At 42.0% G+C, this 20,078-nt stretch overlaps 1 protein-coding gene across 1 annotated transcript in view; it reads right to left on the reverse strand.

Moving 5' to 3' along the window:
- Positions 1–20,078, reverse strand: part of sorcs3a (sortilin related VPS10 domain containing receptor 3a) — a 288,360-nt gene that overhangs the window by 52,267 nt on the left and 216,015 nt on the right. Inside the window, exons 10-18 of the mRNA XM_087842211.1 lie at positions 19,166–19,312; positions 16,587–16,689; positions 13,060–13,136; positions 11,705–11,796; positions 10,397–10,504; positions 8,234–8,351; positions 8,007–8,140; positions 4,795–4,908; positions 3,176–3,347 (exon numbers count right to left, since the gene is read on the reverse strand). Coding sequence (XP_087698337.1) covers positions 3,176–3,347; positions 4,795–4,908; positions 8,007–8,140; positions 8,234–8,351; positions 10,397–10,504; positions 11,705–11,796; positions 13,060–13,136; positions 16,587–16,689; positions 19,166–19,312 — 1,065 coding nt within the window. The remainder of the gene's footprint in view (positions 1–3,175; positions 3,348–4,794; positions 4,909–8,006; positions 8,141–8,233; positions 8,352–10,396; positions 10,505–11,704; positions 11,797–13,059; positions 13,137–16,586; positions 16,690–19,165; positions 19,313–20,078) is intronic.

Consider the following 20,078-nt stretch of genomic DNA (forward strand, 5'->3'; position numbering starts at 1 on the left):
TCTGGGGGTCCTCTCAGCCTGGCTGGGGGGCGTCTTTGCCTCCCTCCTGCTGTGTGCCCAGCCCGGAGGCTGCGGTCTGTGACCGGCTCCCTGTGATAGCGTTTCCTCACTTGGCTCATGCGTGCCCAGCCCAATTTTACTTTTTAAGTGTGCGTGTGTGCGTGTGTGTGTGTGTGTGTGTGTGTGTGGGGGGGGGGGGGGGGGGGGATATGTGTGTATTCACATCGCTTATGTTAATGAGAGTGTGGGGAGTGAGTTGGAGGGTGGGGTGGGCTGCTTTTAACCATGTAAAGCACTATGTGCTACATTTTTTTGTATGAAAAGTGCTTTATAAATAAAGATTGATTGATTATTATTGTTACGGCCCTAGCAGGGCCTCCTCCTGAAGGTGCCTGTGTGGGCGTGTCCCACCGCCTCTTCTGCCTGAGGTGCCACCTTTCCCTTTGACACAGCTGACTCACATCAGTAATTAAAGTATTTAAGCCCAGGGAAAGATGAGCTCTGGGCCAGAGTGCCATTAGTGTGTTTGCAGCTAGTAAGCTGCTCTCTTTTTGACTTACTTTGTACTTTATTGACTAACGCTTAAGTTTTGTTTGTTTCTTTAAAAGGTGATAGCGGCTTGTCCGTCTGTTTTAGTTAGTATTAATAAAAACTATGTAATTTAACCCTTTTGCCTCCTTGACTCCTTTTTCTGACCCGGACACTTTTTGTTACTTCCCCACACCGCCTAGACCCCTCAGGGGAACGTAACAGTTATATTTACAGAAAACCACAGTTTTTGTCTCGGTCGTTTGATTTTATTTTGTTGTATTTATCCGCGACACCTTAAAGGCCGGTCCATGAAAATATTGTCAGACATTAAACCGGTCCGTGGCGCAAAAAAGGTTGGGCTGGTCTACACCACTGCAGCTGAAGTTAAAAGCACAACTGAAGGCTCAGTGTGTGAGATTAAGAGTGTTAGCATTGTCACCAAGTCATATGATAAAGTTACTCTATAAAAACACACAGTCATGGTTGAAATATACCCAATAATTCCACATTTAGTAGCAATAACTTGAAATCTTTATTCTACTCCTTTGTGCAGGAAATTCTGAACACTTTAAAACATTACTTCAGTTCATTGAGATTTGCAGCCACTCATTTATGTGCAGCTCTCTTAAGGTCCTGCCACAGCAGATTGCTTCCCATTTGACTCTTGAATACTGCATAGTTCATGGGCTCAACTCAGTGACTGAACGGTACCCGGGTCCTGTGGTTACAAAACAAGCCCAAATCACCCGCCCGCCATGGCTGCAATCACAGTTAGTGTGAGGTGTTTGTGCTGATATGCTGTTTAGTTTTCTATAAATGTGCGTCATGGCCAAACACGTTAGCTGCCATGTTCTCTTTAGAGAAGAAGCTTTCTCAACCCTTCCAAACAAGCCACACTCATTCAGTATTCTTCTAATTGCACTTTCATAAACTTCAACATTTATTATAATCGAGTCTTTTGAATTTCTCTGATTATAATACAATATGACCTCGGGGTGAATTCTCAAAGACTTTCGTTACAGGAAAGATTGTGGCAGTGAGTGTACTTAGTTTTTCACACCATTTCAGAGTCAGAGTCCTCTAAACTCCATTCACTGATCGTTTTCATTACTGTATATATAATTTTGGAAATCAATGATTTAATTTAAAAAACAAACAAACAAGAAAAACAATGAATTCACAATTTTATGTAAGTTGATATATAGACAAATAATAGATGTGGTAAAAACAAAAGAATGACTGTAGTATGAGAGTTGACCATTAATATGATTTGCAGTCATGTCTGGTTGAAATGCACTTTTTCGATACGGTTAACGTGCAGCTCTGTGACGAAGTGCGCCATATTGTGCAGCGACTTGCACAATATGGCGCAATTGATGGCCAATTTGATGAAAAACAAATGTGTTCAATATACAACATTATGAAACTTTGAATTTACAGTTTTGATAAACAACTTTTATTTGCATTCCTCCCTGCAGCACTGCTGCAGCTCACTTCCTGTTTAAACACATCTGGTTGTTTTTGGATAATAATTCTGCATTGTTTTGTATTTTTTTTAGCATTTTTGTGGTGACCAAGTAGCAACAGCGTTGCTTTTTAAATCTTTACCGGAGCTCTCTCTGAAGGTCTTCCTTTACTGACCTTTATTGGATTCTTATGATAATCAGACTTTTTCCAATTTTACACCACCCATTCACAGACAGAACTGCCAGTTAAAGTGGATATCATACAGGCAACCAAACTGAATACGATATCGAACTGTGCAATCAACATTCACTTCATAATAATGAGTCCAAACATATAGCGTGCATATTGCCTACCTAATTAAAGCAGAACAAGATAATTTATCTAAAGTGGTGAAGAAAGTGGAACATTTAGTTGCTAAAGGTAGAATTAAAGGAACTCTCGTGTTTGAATTTTATCCTTTATATCAGGGGTGTCAAACTCAAATACACAGTGGGCCAAAATTCAAAACTGGAACAAAGTCACAGGCTAACATTAATATTTATTGAAAAAAAAATCTTCCGAAGAAAGAATAGGATAATTTTCCTTTGGGTTTTTTTTTTGTGGGTTTTTTTTTTATGTTGTTTTGTTTTTGTTTGTTTGTTTGTTTGTTTGTTTTTTAAACTACTTATTTATGTAGTTATCTTTAAGTTCTGTTATTGACGTTTAAAATGAAATAAATAAAAATTGTTGATGACAAAAAAAGAAAAAAATCTTCCTCCAGATTTAAGAATGAATCTTTTCTTATGGACTCAAACAAGTTTTGCTGAAAAACTGAATATGGAACAAGCAAAGCTTAATACTAAACAATATATATATTAGCTGTATAATACTAGTAGGCCAGCTCTGATAGTAATTTGGTATGGCTTCGCGGGCCAAATGTAATTAGGCTGCGGGCCAAATTTGGCCCGCGGGCCAGAGTTTGATACCTTTGCCTTATATGGTCCAAAGCACAGATACAAATTCATTATAACTGCAACTGCAAACGATATTAAGTATCCAGAACAGTTCACCTAAATGTGTTTTTCTGCCCCCTGGTGGCCAGAATTCTGTTATTGCAGCTTTAAGTAAAAACTGAGGTAAATAAATTAGCGTTGAAGTTGACAGGTCTGTAGCTAAATGTAGATGTATTTGTTCTCACCTCATCCAAATGCACCATGAAGGTGACATTGCTGCCCAGGCTGGCAGTGAGTTTGCCATCTTTGGTGGTCAGCAAGAGTCCTTTCGGGGGTCTGTTGGGACACTGCTGCTTTCTGGGTGTGTACAATTCCTTCACTCCTTTCGTGCAGTTGTTCAGCACCACTTTGCGGTACCTTGGAAAAGAAAATGAAAGTATTTTTATCTACGCTGCATGAGCTTTACAGAGAATTTTGTTGAACTAAACAGAGCACAGCTGCTGTGTCTGAACAGGCGCCCAGACAGGATGACAACTGACAACACAAGCTGTGTCAAAGGCTGAGACACCATGGGAAGCTTAATCATAGTGGCAGTGAATAAAACACTCCCACTGTGATTAAGCTTTGCAAGGTGTCGGCCCCCAGGGCGCTTTCAAACTAACAAAAAGGTCACATCTCTGTGACATAACAAAGAAAAATGGATTGTAATGGAAAATGAACGATCACGTCAAAAATGCAAATATACGACTTTTCCCAATTGAAGTATTTGAACATGAACATGATATATTGCAGTGGTTTCCATTTAAGGATCGGCGAATTACTACCATGGACTCAGTCATCAATTGACCAGATATGGTCAGTATTCACTGATTGATTGGTGGCGTTTATTAACCTCACATGATGACTCTTCTTTCAGTGCAGTGGATTATCTGCCTCGATCTCACCCTGTCTCTTGCATCCTCTTTTGTCGATCCAACTCTCTCCATATTCTCCTTCAATACATCAATGACTCTTCTCCGAGGCCTTCCTCTTTTCATTCCGCCTCGCAGCTTCAATTTCAAAATCCTTTGTCCAGTATATCCACTAGTCGTCCTCTGTCCAGAGGATGTTTTCGGTCTGTGCTTTTTTTGAATTAAAGAATAAAACCATCTTCTTCGGGGAGAGAAAGTGTAAGTACGAGCAGTAAAACCCACCCGTGCTTCACTGACCTCGAAGGTTTCGCTGCTATAACCTAAATGATGGTGTTCTAGCTGCAGATCTGATGCCTTTCTTTGTCTCTCTTTATAGTTTTAATAAAATCAACTTTTGGAAAATGAGGAGAAATTCCCTTTCCCCTCTAAAATGACAGAGAGTGGACTCCCAAACTCACCAACAGTTTATGACCTGTGACGAACATGACCCCAATAAACAGCTTCATGTATTAAAGCTGCATAGTCTCAAATTAAAACAGAGACAAGAAGTCATTAGAAACCAACTGACCGACATGTATTAACAAAACATAAAACATTTCGAATAAACCACCTGTGAAATATAATAAACGGTTTACCTCTGGGTGCTGTGAGCACCAGAGTTGGTAGGATTAAGGTTAATGTTCCTGATTTCAAAGCTCTTTCCTGGACATGTTTATGAGGATAAGCCAAAGCTTAAATCCCCACATTGGGACCAGATTGCGAACATCTGCTTTCTGCTCCACTGATCATATTAAATCTATGATCCCTATCTGATATGAAAACACATCCCACTGTGGAAAAGTCCTCCGAAAAGACCTGTTTGTTCACAAAAACATTTCACAGAAATGTGCGCAGCATACACCGGTACTATATTCTTTTAAATGTGAATTAGCACTAAATCCCACAGTCCTTACCCTGTGCTGTTGAAATAGTTCTGGCCTTGGCTGCAGCTCCTGGACACGGTGGAAGGATTGAACCAGAAGGCTGGCTTGCAGTTCCCGTCGCTGCCGCGCTCATATCCATAATCGCTGTTACACAACAAAGAACATCCACACGGCACCTGATCAATATCAGCATGTGAAAAGGGACTTATTGTCCTGCAGTGTGTTCCCCATTTACATCTTATCTCTGTTCATAGCTGGCGACCGGGTGCCTGTCTGACACAGACGCATCATTATTAAGTATTGATTACGGCTGCTGCTGCTCACAAATGTACCACAGCAGTGTGAATGTGTGGGTGTGGAAACACAATCTGCAGGCGCAGGTTTGCCACCATCTTTAAGGATGACTGACTCTCAAGTTCCCAGTCAGGACATGATTTACATGGAACAAAGCAAAGTAAGCAAGTGTCCCCTCTAATAATGCTCACGACATTGATTTATTAATTAGTTAGCAATGCAGAACAAATAAACAAAACTAACAAGCCTGTCGCTGACTAGTCCAGTATGAATGTGTGATTACAACAGTGTGAACTTTTCATTAGCGAGCTGCCAAGATTGATTGGATACACGGGCGCATGTTGGCACATAGGTAAAAGGTCGGCACAGAGTACAGCCTGGGACAAAGGATGTGCTTTATGCTCAGAATAATACTTTTGCAGTCAACAAAATAACCATGTAATGCATCTTAATACATGTGCAATAATGAGAAGGTCAAAGCCACTTTTATAGTGGCGCATGGAGCTAGGGGCCGATTAGCTTAACTTAACTGGAGCGGAGGAGGCCGAGGTAGGGGGAATTACATTGGCTCTGCCTGATGTTTTAAAACAGCATCATCCTGTTAAGCCTAAATAACTCCCAGTATTACCATTTACATGTTCAAGATCCACGATAGCTAGGTGCTGGGGGACATAAGTCGGGTCATCTTTCTATGAGCGATCATGGCTCAAGAGTTGGGAGTTCGTCTTGTAATCGGTCGAGCCCCGGCTTGGACAGTCTTGGTCGTTGTGTCCTTGGGTGAGACACTTCACCTGTTGCCTACTGGTGGTGGTCAGAGGGCCCGGTGGCGCCAGTGTCCAGACGCCTCGCCTCTGTCAGTGCACCGCAGGGTGCAGTGTCCAGTCGGCTACATTGTAGCTTGTAGCCACAGCTACAATGTAGCTACAATGCTACAATGTAGCCACATTGTACATTGTAGCTACAATGTAGCCACAGTAGCCACAGCCACATTGTAGCTGCCATCACCAGTGTGTGAATGGGTGGATGACTGGTTGTGTAAAGCGCTTTGGGGTCCTTAGGGACTAGAAAAGTGCTATACAAATACAGACCATTTACCAGGCTATTTATGGTCACCAGTGGGCAAGACTTGCACAGTGGACATCTTACAGAAGTTTTAGTATATATAAGTCTATCCTGGCCTTGGTAAACATTTTCCCAATGAGTTCATGAGCTCAGTCATTTCAGGGTTTGGGGACATGAAGAGTTCCAGTAAAGATTTTAGCGTAAGTGTGACTTTAATCAGCATTTTGTTGATTTTCATCAGGGATTATACTCGACTATTGTCCTTTATGAATCTTGAATGCTGACTATGCTTCACAGTTTAAACACACATGCACACACACACTGCTTGTATTAGTCACGAGCTTTCTTTTTCAAAGCATGATCAGAAGATGGATTTAGTCATCCTAAAGTCTCACGTGTACCATCAGCCCGTGGTTGGTCTGCTCTGCTTTTTATGACACAAATGAATCATAACGGAGTCAGCTTGGAACAAACCAAATGAAACAAATGAAACAAAATGAGCAACTGCTACAAGATTCCAGATTTCCAATTTTACTTCAGGAAACTTGTCATCAGACAGTAAAGGAAACGTGGGATTAGACTCTGTGTTCGGTGCCAGCTGGTCAGTATGCAGAACACTACGTGCACAATAGTTTGCAGGCATTTTGAACTGATTGATAAGTACGCACTTAGCTGATCATTGTGCCAGGCAGACTCTTCACACCTTCAATTAAGTTAAAGGATTTGGACTTCAATTCTGCACTGATGGGTTTTTAAAACTCCTCGTTTCGGAATTTTAAGTATTCATCAAATAATTCCCCGCAGAGAGAAAAACAGCAAGACAGAAATTAGACTAAACAAACAAACAAACAAATGAAAAAACCACTAAAAACTTTCGACTAGTTCAATAGGAACCAATTAGCACTCACTCTCTGCACATCTACAAACGCTATTTACATAACTGCTGTATGTTGAAACGTTGTTTTCCATTCTCTGTCATTACAAGATAAAAAAACACAACCGCTTAGGATTTGCATACAAATTGAAACTATTTACACGCCCACATGGTCTGAACAGAATTACGAGCGCGGTGAGCTCACAGACATACGGAGACAGACATTATGAGCAAATTGTGTAAAAGCATCGCAAACTCATCAGATTATTGGAAAACACACGGAAAAAGTTACTGAAACGCATGGATAGGATATGATTCCACTTAAATAAAAGATCTTCTTCCACAGTTGTTGTTCAGCCAATAAGAAGATGGACCCTATTTATTGCTCTTTTTCATAGGATGAGTGTGAAAATCTGGATTGTAGCTTTGTCACATCAGCTTTTATTGTATATTTTACACGAGCACACATATCATCAAGATCATTTTCTTCTACTCGGAACAAAAAATGTGATTAGGACAAAGTGTTTATAGAACACAGGGAAGTGTGGCTGAAAACAGCCTCTTCATCTGCAGCTTTGTAAGTTACAGGACTCACGTTGTTTGTGGCTACAGCAGGGATGCAGAAACAGCCCTAAATAGCACATGTGAATGGGGTGAAGAGTGTATTTGATGGTAGCTGGATGGATGCACTTCAGAATAAATTGCTACTGACGAGAAGCTGCTTTTTCAAAGAGACATTTCTTTTTTTCCAACGCAGCATTTAGCTAAATGACCTGTTGAGTCTCATTCACACGAAGCAGCTGCCAGTAACAAAGTGCTTAAAAGGTAACAGAAAAACTCTAAAAATATTATTTTAAGAAAGCACGTCCTTTGAAATGTGTGCTTCTACATGTGCGGCAGAACAAAAGCTGCGATTAATGAAGTTCTCCTTCGGCGACAATGGGAAGAAACATAATCCCCCTCGACGATTGTGAAGAAAGGGGCGACTGAACAAAGGCCCACATCATCTTACCATTCAAAATCATGAGCCCTGCAAATACAGGACTCGGCAGACAGGATTCTCGAGTAGTCCTTTCCCAGCATGCAGTAGTTTCCGGGCCTGCGCTTCATGTAAATCTGCTTTTGTCCCATTACGCACGGCTCGCCCTGTATGCGACATAAGTGGGTGAAAAGCATTTTCAAAGCACAAACGCTAACACGGGCAGCACCTTCATGCATGGCATGGAGTTAGATTTTTACCTGGTTGTGCAGGTGCCAGGTTTGATAGTCCTCCTCTGTGCATTTCCTGCTGAAGATGGACTTGTAGTCTATCTTGATGAGCTGCCATTCGGAGCGGTGGCTAAAGTGTCCAAAAAAGCTGGAGACAGGAGAGGCAAACGATCTTATGACTTAAACTCTGCTTTTTATTTATAAAGTGCCATTTTCCACTAAAAATGCACATAGTGACACTCGAGCGTATCACTTCTACTCTTAATGACACTGCGCTCCCCAAGAGGTTTGCTTCGATCTGCCAACAGGGTAAAATTGCTAATATGAAGTCAAAGCGGGCAAGGAATTAACAGCAAGATGATCTTAATAAAATTAGTTTTGATCAGCTAGATTTCCACTTCACAGTACTTCAAAGGAAAAAACTGTAGTTTTTGATAAATATGTTTACAAGTTCCTTTTAAAAATCAAGACTTTTCACAAAAAACCTGTAATAATCACATAAGATACAACCCCAAATCAACTCCAGTTCCTCTCTAAATGTCTGACTTGGTTCATTTTTTCATTCACAAAGAAAAGCAGGGATTTGAGAAAAATCTGAAAGCTTTTACTCTCCCGTTGTCACGCTGTGTCACCTCAGACAGGTCTGTGACCCTTTGGAGTTACTCGTTAGAAAGACCCGCTGTATTGAACTAATGCAGCACAATACAGAGAACGATATATTTAAACTAGCAAACCGCTGCTTACAAACAGCTGCATCGGTGCATTAATAAGATGAGAAGTTTTCTGCACCAAACACCAACCTTAAAGTCTAAGTGGTTAGAAAATGATTAAACAGAAAAAAATGATTTTTGACTTTTTGACACTGTCATGTTGTCTGTTGACCCAGTGTTTTAAGTTTTAGTTTATTTGGATGTTGTTTATGTTTAAGTTCATTAGATTAGCGAAGTTCATTTGGTTATTAGACTCCTTGTGTTTTCTTCCCCTGTATTTAAGTTTCCCTTTGTGTTTCATGCTGCGTGTCTTATGTTATCAAGTTTGTAATATCATGTCTGTCTCATGTTTCCTGTTTTATTTTGAAGGAGTCGTGTGTTTTTTGTTAATTGTATTTAGTTTCACTTCCCTTCCTGTCATTAGGCTCATGTCAGTCAGCTGTTCCTCCATGTGTTCCCACTTCCCCGAATCACCTCCTGTGTATTTAAGTCCTCTGTTTTCAGTGTGTCATTGTCAGCTCGTCTGTTGTCCACGCCATGCTTCCAAGTTTCTTGTCTTGGTTTTTCTTATTGTTTGTTTAGATTTCCCAGTTTAGGTTTGTGTTAATTTTGCTTCAGTTTGCCCTTTGTTTGTACCTTTTTTACCAGCCATATTAAACGGCTCGCTTTTTGTTAACATTTCAAGTTCTGTTCCCTGTTCTTGGAGTCTGCGTTTTGGGTCCTTTTGTCAACCCCTACAGTCTGCCCTCGCCAGACTGTGACAGACACACACATCTTTAAAACGATGATTCTAAAGTGACTCTGATTCCAACAAACTGAGAAGAAATGACTGCACCATGCTGTTAACAGCCAAAGAGTTTCAAACTACTGTAATCTAAACTGCTTTACAATGTCTAAAGGTGCAAATGAAAGTGATATAAGCACAGCCTGTATAACACTAGTTGAAAAAGACTCTATTATGTGACCTGTCAGCTCTATCCGGTCTTTAAGTGATGAAGCATGAACCCTGCTTCCGGGTCCAGCCGGGGTTGGTGGGGCGGGGTTAGCAGAGGCATTAGCTGCTGTAAATAAACAATAGCACAGCAGCTAGCTGTCATTTTGGCTAAATTAAACTGGACTTGATGTGTTCATTCTTTAATTCTCAGCTGTAACTGTTGTTACTCGTGTGCTCCTTACCTCAGTTTATCATCATAAAGAACAAAAAGCTCCAAAAGGTGCTTTTTCATGGCCATTTTATTTTTATTCTACTTATACAAGATTTGATTCGATTCTAAAGGTGCAACAGCAAAAAGGTTCATTTCTTTGAGAGACTTAATAACCACCTGACTCACAATCCTGCAGAGCTCTTGAGGACCTTTTTAGACGTCCTCGATCCTTTGGGCCTCACTGGAGGGCAAAAATAACCCCAAGGACCCCCACCCACTGCCACCTTTTACTCAAATCACATCAACACATCATGTCATTCAGCTCTTTGTGGACTTACGTCATGATTTGGTTTTCAGCCCCGGCCTCCACCAGCACTCCATCCACAAACAGGGGCACCGAGGAGAAGCTGTGCTGGGTCCACTGCCGGCCTTCGTCAAAGCTGACCCTGTGTATCGTACGTCAGAACACATTCTCATCACAAACCCGGCAACAGCGCCGGCGCAGACACAGACGCTCTCTATTAGATCCTGGTCATGGGGGAGGATTTAGGTAGGGATCAGAATGACCGGCTTGTCTCGACACAGGAGTCTCCGAGTCTCTGTGCAATTAGCTATTGCAGCGTTCGGTAAATATTAAAGGCTGAGGCATTGAAAGGGAACTTAAGAGAGTCCGTCTAGTTATTAAAACAAAGAAGCACAAAACTGCTTTTGGAAGACGTGAACAAAGGAAAGGTTTCGGTGTCAAAGGAAAAAAAGCAACATCATTGTTTCCTGGATAAAAAGTTGACACAGAGGCGAAAAGACCAGAATAGACCTGTTTCATTTCTGACTAAAGTGCAGAGGGAGAAGGAGACGGGAACAAAAGATTGGACAGCTTTCATCATCGGGTCTTGGGCTACATCGATCCTGACAGTATATCAACACTGGTGCTGGAGTGAGAACAACTAGGAGTACCCGAGTGTGGCGTGGGTTGAAACGGCGCTGAGGCCGGTGCTCAGAAGATCGTCCCATGTTGCCGCTGCCTTCATTTGGCTAAAAGCACTAACAACAGGAAACGCGTTGACATGCACCTGTTATGAGAGTCAGTCAGGGGAACTGTTTAAGCTGAAGCTGCCTATGAAAGCTGCGACTGTGGAGATACTTATATCAATCTTTTTTTCCTGCACTTCCTCTACCATCGCACTTAAATTGGTCGGGAGACAAAAAGGCTACACTTCACTGCTTCTAAAACTAATTTCAAAATTGTTGCAAAAGCGAGCACACAGATCTGGTCTCACTTGGATTAGCCTGCACGGAGGCAAAGCGAGGCACCCGATTTGGCAGGAGGAAGGCAACATGTTAATGAAAAAAGTAAAAGGAGGCGCGGGGGTGGGTGTGTGGGGGGGTTTGGGGTGCTGGCTGTTAATGATAAGTGGTCCGGGGAAGAAAAAACCCCTCAAATTAGATTGGCTATGATTTTTTTTCTCTTTTTTTTTAAGAGCCAAAGTCAAAGTGCATCACTAAATGGATCAAGTGTCACATATAATATGCACATTCACTTTTTTTGGAACTGTAACTGTTGGATTAACCTTACAAGAGCCACAGGAAATTGGAAAAGCAATTTAAGACAGGAAACTTGTCCAAAAAAGTTCTCTAAATGGACGTACCACAAATGTCTAGTTGGCACAGATGGCTGCTTCACAGCAACGAGAGCCCCTCCTTTGTCCAGAAACCAAATATTGTGCTCCTCTTCAAAAATCTGAACAGACATTCACAGACATTGGTATCAAAAACACAAAGGTTACAAAATGATGTCCCATTTCCAAAAAAGTTGGGTGAAATTCAGATAAAATTAAAATGCAGTGGTTTGTAAAGCATTTAAACCAGAAGCTCATTGTGAATTAGATGCTAGGAGCACAAAAAAGTTAGAACAAGGGCCAAAACAGAACGTAAAAGGTGGGCAAGTCTCTCAGAGGTACATATGGGACGTTAAGGAGGTTCAAGCCAAGCAGGGAAGCACAATACTATAATAACTCAACCGTTAATGGTCAAAGGAGCTTGCAAAGAAAAGCGTCTGGACTTCTTTAAGTTACTTGAAGACGTTTCACCTTCATCCGAGAAGCTTCTTCAGTTCTAAGGTCAAATGGTGGAGAGTCCCAGATATAAACCTAGTGGGAGTTTCCCCCCACAGAGGGACAAAAGGACCCCCTGATGATCCTCTAATCGCCTGAGCCAAGGTGTGAAACTGCATCTTAAGGTCAAAGGTCACTCTTTCGAGGATGCCAATGTTCACATTTTGGACAGAGAGGACAGACGGTTTGAAAGAGGAGTGAAAGAAGCATCTATGTCCACTGTGAGCGACCATCTTTGAACAGAGGCGGTGGTTTACGACACCAACTCTCCATCTATAATCCAGTTTTGAGTTCCCTCCCAGACGCCTTAACGCCCACTCACACCCTGGGCCATCTGACCGCAGGAAATCACATGATAAGGTGGGGCCAGGTTTCACAATGAGCTCATCCGAAACTCTGGCTGATTGGGACCCACACCCAGTTTCACACCTTGGCTCAGGCGATTAGAGGATCATCAGGGGGTCCTTTTGTCCCTCTGTGGGGGGAAACTCCCACTAGGTTTATATCTGGGACTCTCCACCATTTGACCTTAGAACTGAAGAAGCTTCTCGGATGAAGGTGAAACGTCTTCAAGCAACTTAAAGAAGTCCAGACGCTTTTCTTTGCAAGCTCCTTTGACCACGATGACCTGGATGACTGAGAACCTTCACAGACACATCAACCGTTAATGATTTCATCGTCTGCACTCTTGCTTTGGTGTGTAGCATGTCTAAAGTGTCTTATAAAGAAGTCTGCTGTAACCTGCAGTAAGCTGCAGTGGAAACTAAAGGTGTTGCATAACAAGAAGCCAAAATATTTGTAAAAGTGTTTAATTTTTTACATCATCCGTCAAAGTTCGAAACTGCTGCAGATCTGCTGGCTGTGGGTGTAAATGTAGGTGTGAGGCTCACCGGTCTCCAGGTGTTGCCGGCATCAGATGATATGAACATGCCAACATTGTTGTAAGAGAGCTCTGCTCCGATATTTCCTGCAGTGGAAATTACACACACACACAAAGCATGAAAAACACAGTGAGATCTCACAAAGATAACAGGCCATATGTGTCTTAAACACATGCTGTAAATCACACCATGTCTCTGATTCATTTCTCATCTTGGCTTGATTCCTGTATTAGCACGCTGACTTGCGAGTCATGTGACTAACAGAGAATATTTCATGTTAATTCCTGTGGATGCCTTTGTTACGAGGGCGGCGTAGAAGAGGGTGGGTGCCTCTCTCGCTCCGTCGTTCTGCGGCGTTGCAGCACAAAGCGTTTTCCTGCGAGTGTGCAGCGAGTGAACTCGTCTCTTCTGTTGTTCTGCTCTACTATCTTGGCCGCGGCTCAGTAAATAGGCACGTGTTTGATCTGGATGGTGTTTGTCATGTTGGTGAGATGATCTCTGCACCAGCTGACGTCTTAAAAGGCGCAGCGGGCAAAGTGAATCGCGGTGCCAAAGCAAAGTCCCGGCCAGAAATACACACAAGCGCACACGAGTACATACTGTGCAAGCATCACGCTGGCAATGTATGTGTATTCAGTTATCACATAACGAGGACAAAACAACATAAATGTACACGCTCAAAGCAACACCACAGGTCTAACACATCTCCTTCATCTCTTTTCTCTTTCTTCCTTTACACTTACAGCCACACACGACACATAAGTGTGGCCTTTGTCCACACAAGGCATCAAAACTGATGGACACGATCCACAACATGTCAGTCTATACGTGAGGCGGAGCTCCTGCTGTGGACTCTGCACAGTGAAGCTTAAAGAACTGCTGAGACAGAAGCTTAAGTGGGGGTCAGATAGGGGTCACATCAGAGCTGCATTAGATAATCAGGCTGCTGACTGCGACGACTGATCCTGTGAAATGTTAATTTTCCTACTAAAATAGCAACATAAGGCAAAACTAAACCTGTGCGATGTTAATATACTCATACAAATATGTGTACAAATATGTTATTTTTACGATGCACCACTTCAGAAAAGCATTGATTACACTGTGATGAGACGGGCACAGGACTGTCCTGCACACACATGCAGAGAGACCGGGAGAAATGCTGTGTAACGGTCTCCTGTGTGACATCATGCACACGCTGCTCAAGGCTGGCTGCTGTCGGTTTTCTGGAGGCTGCGGCTCCTGCTTGGTAAAATCAGTTGCAAAGAACACCTCGTTGGCATTCCTTTGTTTGCTTACTGCATGCAAGAAACCCTCGGAAACAAACGCTGTTTGCCTTCAAAGTAAAACTTACACCTTTAAGAACATGTTGGCTGGAGCTCTGGGGCGCAGGCTTTACTTTAACGTTTTCGTGCTGCTTAGAGAGTCGTTACAAGTCACCGCCATGCAAACTACTGATGACCCAGAAGTACTGCTACTAAACACAGTAAGAGCTTTTCATCACCCAGGTGGGGAATGCGTTTTTTTTGCCTAGCAACTGGTGGTTGCCAGGGAGTTGCTGCTAACTGATTAACCTCCCCATGCTGGTTATTAATGCATCAATCAAATGTTAGTTATGCTGTAAATCTTGCATTTAGGCAACTGTAAGATTTACAGAGGAATGAGATGAATGTATCGTGAGCAGTGTTGGTCAAGTTACTTGAAAAAGTAATCCTGTTACTTTACTGATTACTTATTTTCAAAAGTAATTAGTTACTTAGTTACTTTTTAAAAACACGATTTACAACCTGAATAGGTGATAAAGTGATAGATCTTTCAGCCCAATTCTACTTTTTCTGCATAATCATCATACAAAATGTAATCAAATGGAAAAGTCTCTTTTTAAAACTTGTTTTATTAGTTTTAATCTTTTAACTTTATGCATCAAGTAAAATTTTAATTATATGCAACATTCTCTGACTGGAAGAAATTAGTTTAACATTTAAACCTATTTTCTGCACATTCCAGCACATAAAATAAAATATTTTTGTGTGTTTACACTCAGTCTTTCAAATAGATGCAAGTAAAACACAGCAGAAAATAAATAAAGTCAAAGACTAGCGGTCCTGTTGCTCTATTTTCACCTGTAAAGCAGGAGTGGGGTAGGCGGAGGGTTACCCTGGTGCAGGTGTGCAGCGGTCAGTGTAAGAATCCGCGAGTTTCTCTGTGAGTTTCCCATTACGTCGTAGCTACTCGGTGCTTGCTTGGAAGTTTAGGGGTTTTTTCGCTGTAAAAAGAAGTTTTCTTCCCACGCACAACGGACACTAATGTTTTTGTCACTTTTTATGGAATCAAACTCAAACTTTGCTTAGGCTGCTGCCCCCGCGACCCGGCCCCGGATAAAGCGGATGAAGATGGATGGATGGATGGCAAACTCAAAGTAAGGTCAGTACTTCCACGCTTTAAACGCTGCACGCTCATACTCTCTCTGCACTCGATATATGATCCATTGTTGATCTGCACACAGCTGTTGTCACGAACGTCGCGCTCGCTTACGTCACTGTCATGAGACATTTGTTGTAACTTTATTGCAGTTTATTGTTTGATAACAGCATTTTGGTTATTTTGTAAGTGATTTAAGTGTTAGTCACATGTTTAGTGAGAGCTGTTAATTATAGATTTAAATTTCTGCTAAAGGGGAGCATTTAACAGGTATTTTTATTAGAAAACTGCGTTTCCCAGAATCCTTTGCGGTAGACGAAAGTTACTCTGGGGTTTTTAGCTAGCAAAGAAAGTTTTCGGGAAGCCATTATATGTTGCTCCGAATGCCGAGAAGTTTTTGTTGTACATTTCCCTTTTTGAAGCCTTATATAAAGACTATCGTTTCTACAACTGATGTCCGATCCATTTTTTTGCTAAGTGGATTCACCACAACAACGTTCTCGCAAAAAATCACGGTTTTAGTAATGCAGTAACGCAGCGTTCCTACGGGAAAGTAACGGTAATCTAATTACCTTTTTTCAATAGTAATCCCTTACTTTACTCGTTACTTGAAAAAAGTAATCAGATTACTTGCAACGCATTACTGCCCATCTCTGATCGTGAGTTACTTGGACGCTCACTAACAAGAGCAAGAAGAGACACTTCATGAGTAGCTGATGTTCGCCTTCATTTAGACAAAGAGCTTGCTTACTAACGCTATCACTAAAGAAAAAGCACCTGAAGCCATATCAGTGTGCTTGTGGGGAGTTTGTGTTGGTGTCTAGGTTGCGTTGATGTTGAGATGGAGCAGAAAAGAGGCAGTGCCAGTGAGGGAAGCCACCTGTGAGCAAGCATAAGCATGCACATTCCAAAATTTAACCTGCAACCTCCACATATGATCGAAATCAGTCCACAGTCTGTTAGAAGCAGCTGAAGCAGTCAGAGAAGATCCTGATTTTTAAGCTACCTAACATGTGCAGACATGTAAATGTAAAGTGTTCAGCGTATGGAAAAAAAAGTCATCTTGTGCATTTTTAATGTGCAGACTGTCTTTGGTGTTCAGTGTTTTTACTCACCTGTGGCAACTATGATTCCCGGTGCAGAACTCTTGGTGGAAATTGTTCCTGACAAGTAAGGATTCTCCGACATTTGAAGTTGTAGATGAAGAGAGCAGAAAGGCTGTAAAAGATTTAACAGAAATAAACTGAAGTGGATGTTGATTTTAGAGAAAAGAAGCACCGAAGTTTAGATGCAGTGCCCAGACAAGTTGAAAATAAGTGTGTATGCATACGTGCATCGCTGTAAGTGGCAATAAGACAAAGTATGATCGAACTCAGTCGTGCTATGCATCAGCTTATCTAATTAACTGCCAGGTAATAGGATGGGAAGCAGGGCTGATCTGTTATGTGAAAATGATAGGGTCAGAAAATTTAGAGAACAAACAACAAAAAAAATCCCCAAAAGCTAAGCTAACGGTGCCTTCAGACGTTTTGCTAATTACGTTTAATCTGTCATTAAAACAAAGAATGATGGAATTTGCATTAAAGTGTGAAGCTGAGCCTCCGGGGCATGCAAACAACAGAAGACAATTACATTTGTTCACGGAGCAGAAAAAAAACCTGTGTCTGCTTTCATCTTTGCAGCAGACAGCGTGTCACCGGTGTAAGGACACCGAGGGCAGTGGGACTGAACAGGCTAATCAAAAGGAATCTACAGCAGTAATTAAAATGTCACATGAATGCACAATCACAGGGAACCTGTAAGCCACACCGCACGGCCCTGAAATAACCTCTTAAACAGCACGAAGTCCTCCTAATGTCTCGACCATGATTCCTGCTAACGGTCTGCCTGTTAGTTTTAGATGCAGGGAAGCTATCTAATGAGACCTTTACCACGTACGGCTGATCTGGATCTGCCGCTCGAGTACTGCATCTTCCTCATGATTAAAACAGAGGTTGCACTTTACACCATATTATGCACTAATATTAGTTTTTTGTACATGACTTGGATTAGCATGCACATGTCTATCTGGGCCATGTGTACTCATCTAACTGTAAATTCATTTAAGTAACTAGAATTTATTGAACAATCTGAGCGTGCAGTTTTAAATGATAACCAGATGTTAATGAATGCATGTTGCAGATCTTTTCCACATGCTATCACACAGCTCCACGGTTCACTGGAAGGGGTTTCCTAAAAGCTAGAATGCAGCAGATTAAGCTAAAGTTTGCTTGTCCAGTGCAGAAAACATCTGGCTGTGGGAAGTGTAACTGCTGACTTGGTGAGACTGTTCATACCTGCTTTCACCAACGTAAAGACCAACTATTATTTACTACACAGATGATTTATTTTAGGTTTTAGAACAGACTTCATGAGGGTGCATTAGTAAGCTCTGGCTATAGAGCAGTGTTACAAATATATTTTTGTGTCTGCAGGTTTGGATGTCTTTGTGAGGACAGATAATTGGTATGCTACTATACTTGTGGGGACCAAAATACCCGTCCCCACGAGTTTGAAGACATTTTTGAGACTCAAAATGTGGTTTTAGTGGCAGGCTTATGGTTTAGGCATTGTTTTCAGCTGGGGAAAGGATCATGTATAATAGACAGTGTTGGGGAGTAATGGAATACATGTACCGCCGTTACGTATTTAAAATACAAAATATGAGTAACTGTATTCCGTTACAGTTACCGTTTAAAAAGGTGGTATTTAGAATACAGTTACTTTGTTGAAATAAATGGATTACACGGCGGTACTTCCCTGTTTCATATTGTGGCGGGTCAGGACTGTTTGGGTTTTGTTTGACAGCTACGTTCTGTTGTTCCAGGCGGCAGCGTTACGGTTGCCATGGTTACAGGGTGACGCTCTCTCTCTGTGTGTGTGTTTCCTGGGTGAGAGAGGCCTTTTTGTTGTTGTTGTGCTAAGCTAACAGGCAGAATGCTACAGGTATAGCTCTAAAGAATGTAGCATCATAGGCAGTGTAGTCCGTGCTGCAGGGAGAATGGACTGCCATACCCGTTATGTGTCTGTGAGCGAGGGAGGGAGAAAAAGGAAAAGTACGAGCTGTCATCGAGCAAAAACGGGAGCTGGAAGCATGTAAATATAATAATAACCACTGCAGCCAAGAAGAGAGCCTGACGAGCCCAGTTGTAAGTAAGCTATTAAGACTCGACTGTACACCGTGTTCGTGTTTTCCTCTGAAACAATAAGTTCTGTTGGAGCAGCCTTTCAACGCCTCTCTCTGTCTCTGCTAGCAAAGTTGACCCAGACAACAAAGTAAAGCTAGTTTTCAGCTACGAGCCGACACAGAACCCACCGTATTAGCCAGAGGTCCCTTTACTACGGTTCGGAGCCGCGGACCTTCAGTAACAGTAATAAATCACAGCAATAGTACATTCATGTAGTTGTAAACAGCATGATAATATATTAAGTAATCCAAAGTATTCAGAATACGTTACTCTCATTGAGTAACGTAACGGAATATGTTACAGAATACATTTTGGGGCATGTAATCTGTAATCTGTAATGGAATACATTTTAAAAGTAACCTTCCCAACACTGATAATAGATGTCCTCACTAAGATGTGAAAACTAGTCTGTGTGTAATTTCCATACATTTCCACAAACACAAGACAGCATTCGACGTGTGCGTTACCAGTATGCAGTGGATGTCATTCCCCTCCAGGTCCGATGCAGGAGCCTGCAGGAGCCTCCAGTCCCGCCCTTTATTGTAGGTAATGTAGGTTTTCACCTGGTTGTCGTGCCTCTTGTTGGCGATTAACATGCCTTTAATTCCAGCCACCTGATTGGCACAGACACATAACAGGTTGAAACCCATCTTTAAAGCAAGCCATCAGGGAGCACTTTACACACAACGCCCCTCCCAACACCCATAACAGTTAGGGCCTCCGTCGCGCATGAAAAAGCATACCCGGCACTCTCATCAGAAAAGGCATTTTGTGTATTGAGGCGGCAATCTTCACAACACCAGTTAAATGCAAATGGCGCGCTTATCTTTTCTTTCTTCAGCTGACAGTCCTGCAGACGCCGTCAACAGAACGGGCTGCAGTTTCTTCCACTGTGCTCTCTGCAATTATATCCTTACACGTCTCAGTAATCTAGACAGTACAAAATGATGACGGCTGAGAACTGACACCTTGTCTGTTTTACAACAATTGAACCGAATCTCACACGTACACCTGTAACAGTGCAGACTCACAGTCCTCTGACCAAATCCACCCCGCCAGTCGTCTCTCAGGGATTAGACACGTCCTTCAACAAAACCAAAGCATGACATGCAATGGAAATGACAGAGTCGCTCTAAATGGTTGCCATAGTAAGGGTCTCCACATGGATGTGTTTGCCTCCCTGAAGGGGCACGTCTGTATAAGTGGCACTAATAGGCAGCGCATCTGACATTGTCATAGAAACATGTGGCTCAGGATGGATGCGGCTAACGAGGGTCCTCCCGTCCTCATCCAACCTGACCTGTCAATTGTGGCAGTAATTATTTATTGCCTCCACCTCCTCTGTCACATTCACACACACACACCTGCAGGCAAACAAGC

This window comes from Neolamprologus brichardi, chromosome 6, assembly GCF_056152115.1.
Source record: "Neolamprologus brichardi isolate AB-2024 chromosome 6, ASM5615211v1, whole genome shotgun sequence".
Taxonomy (NCBI): Eukaryota; Metazoa; Chordata; class Actinopteri; order Cichliformes; family Cichlidae; genus Neolamprologus; species Neolamprologus brichardi.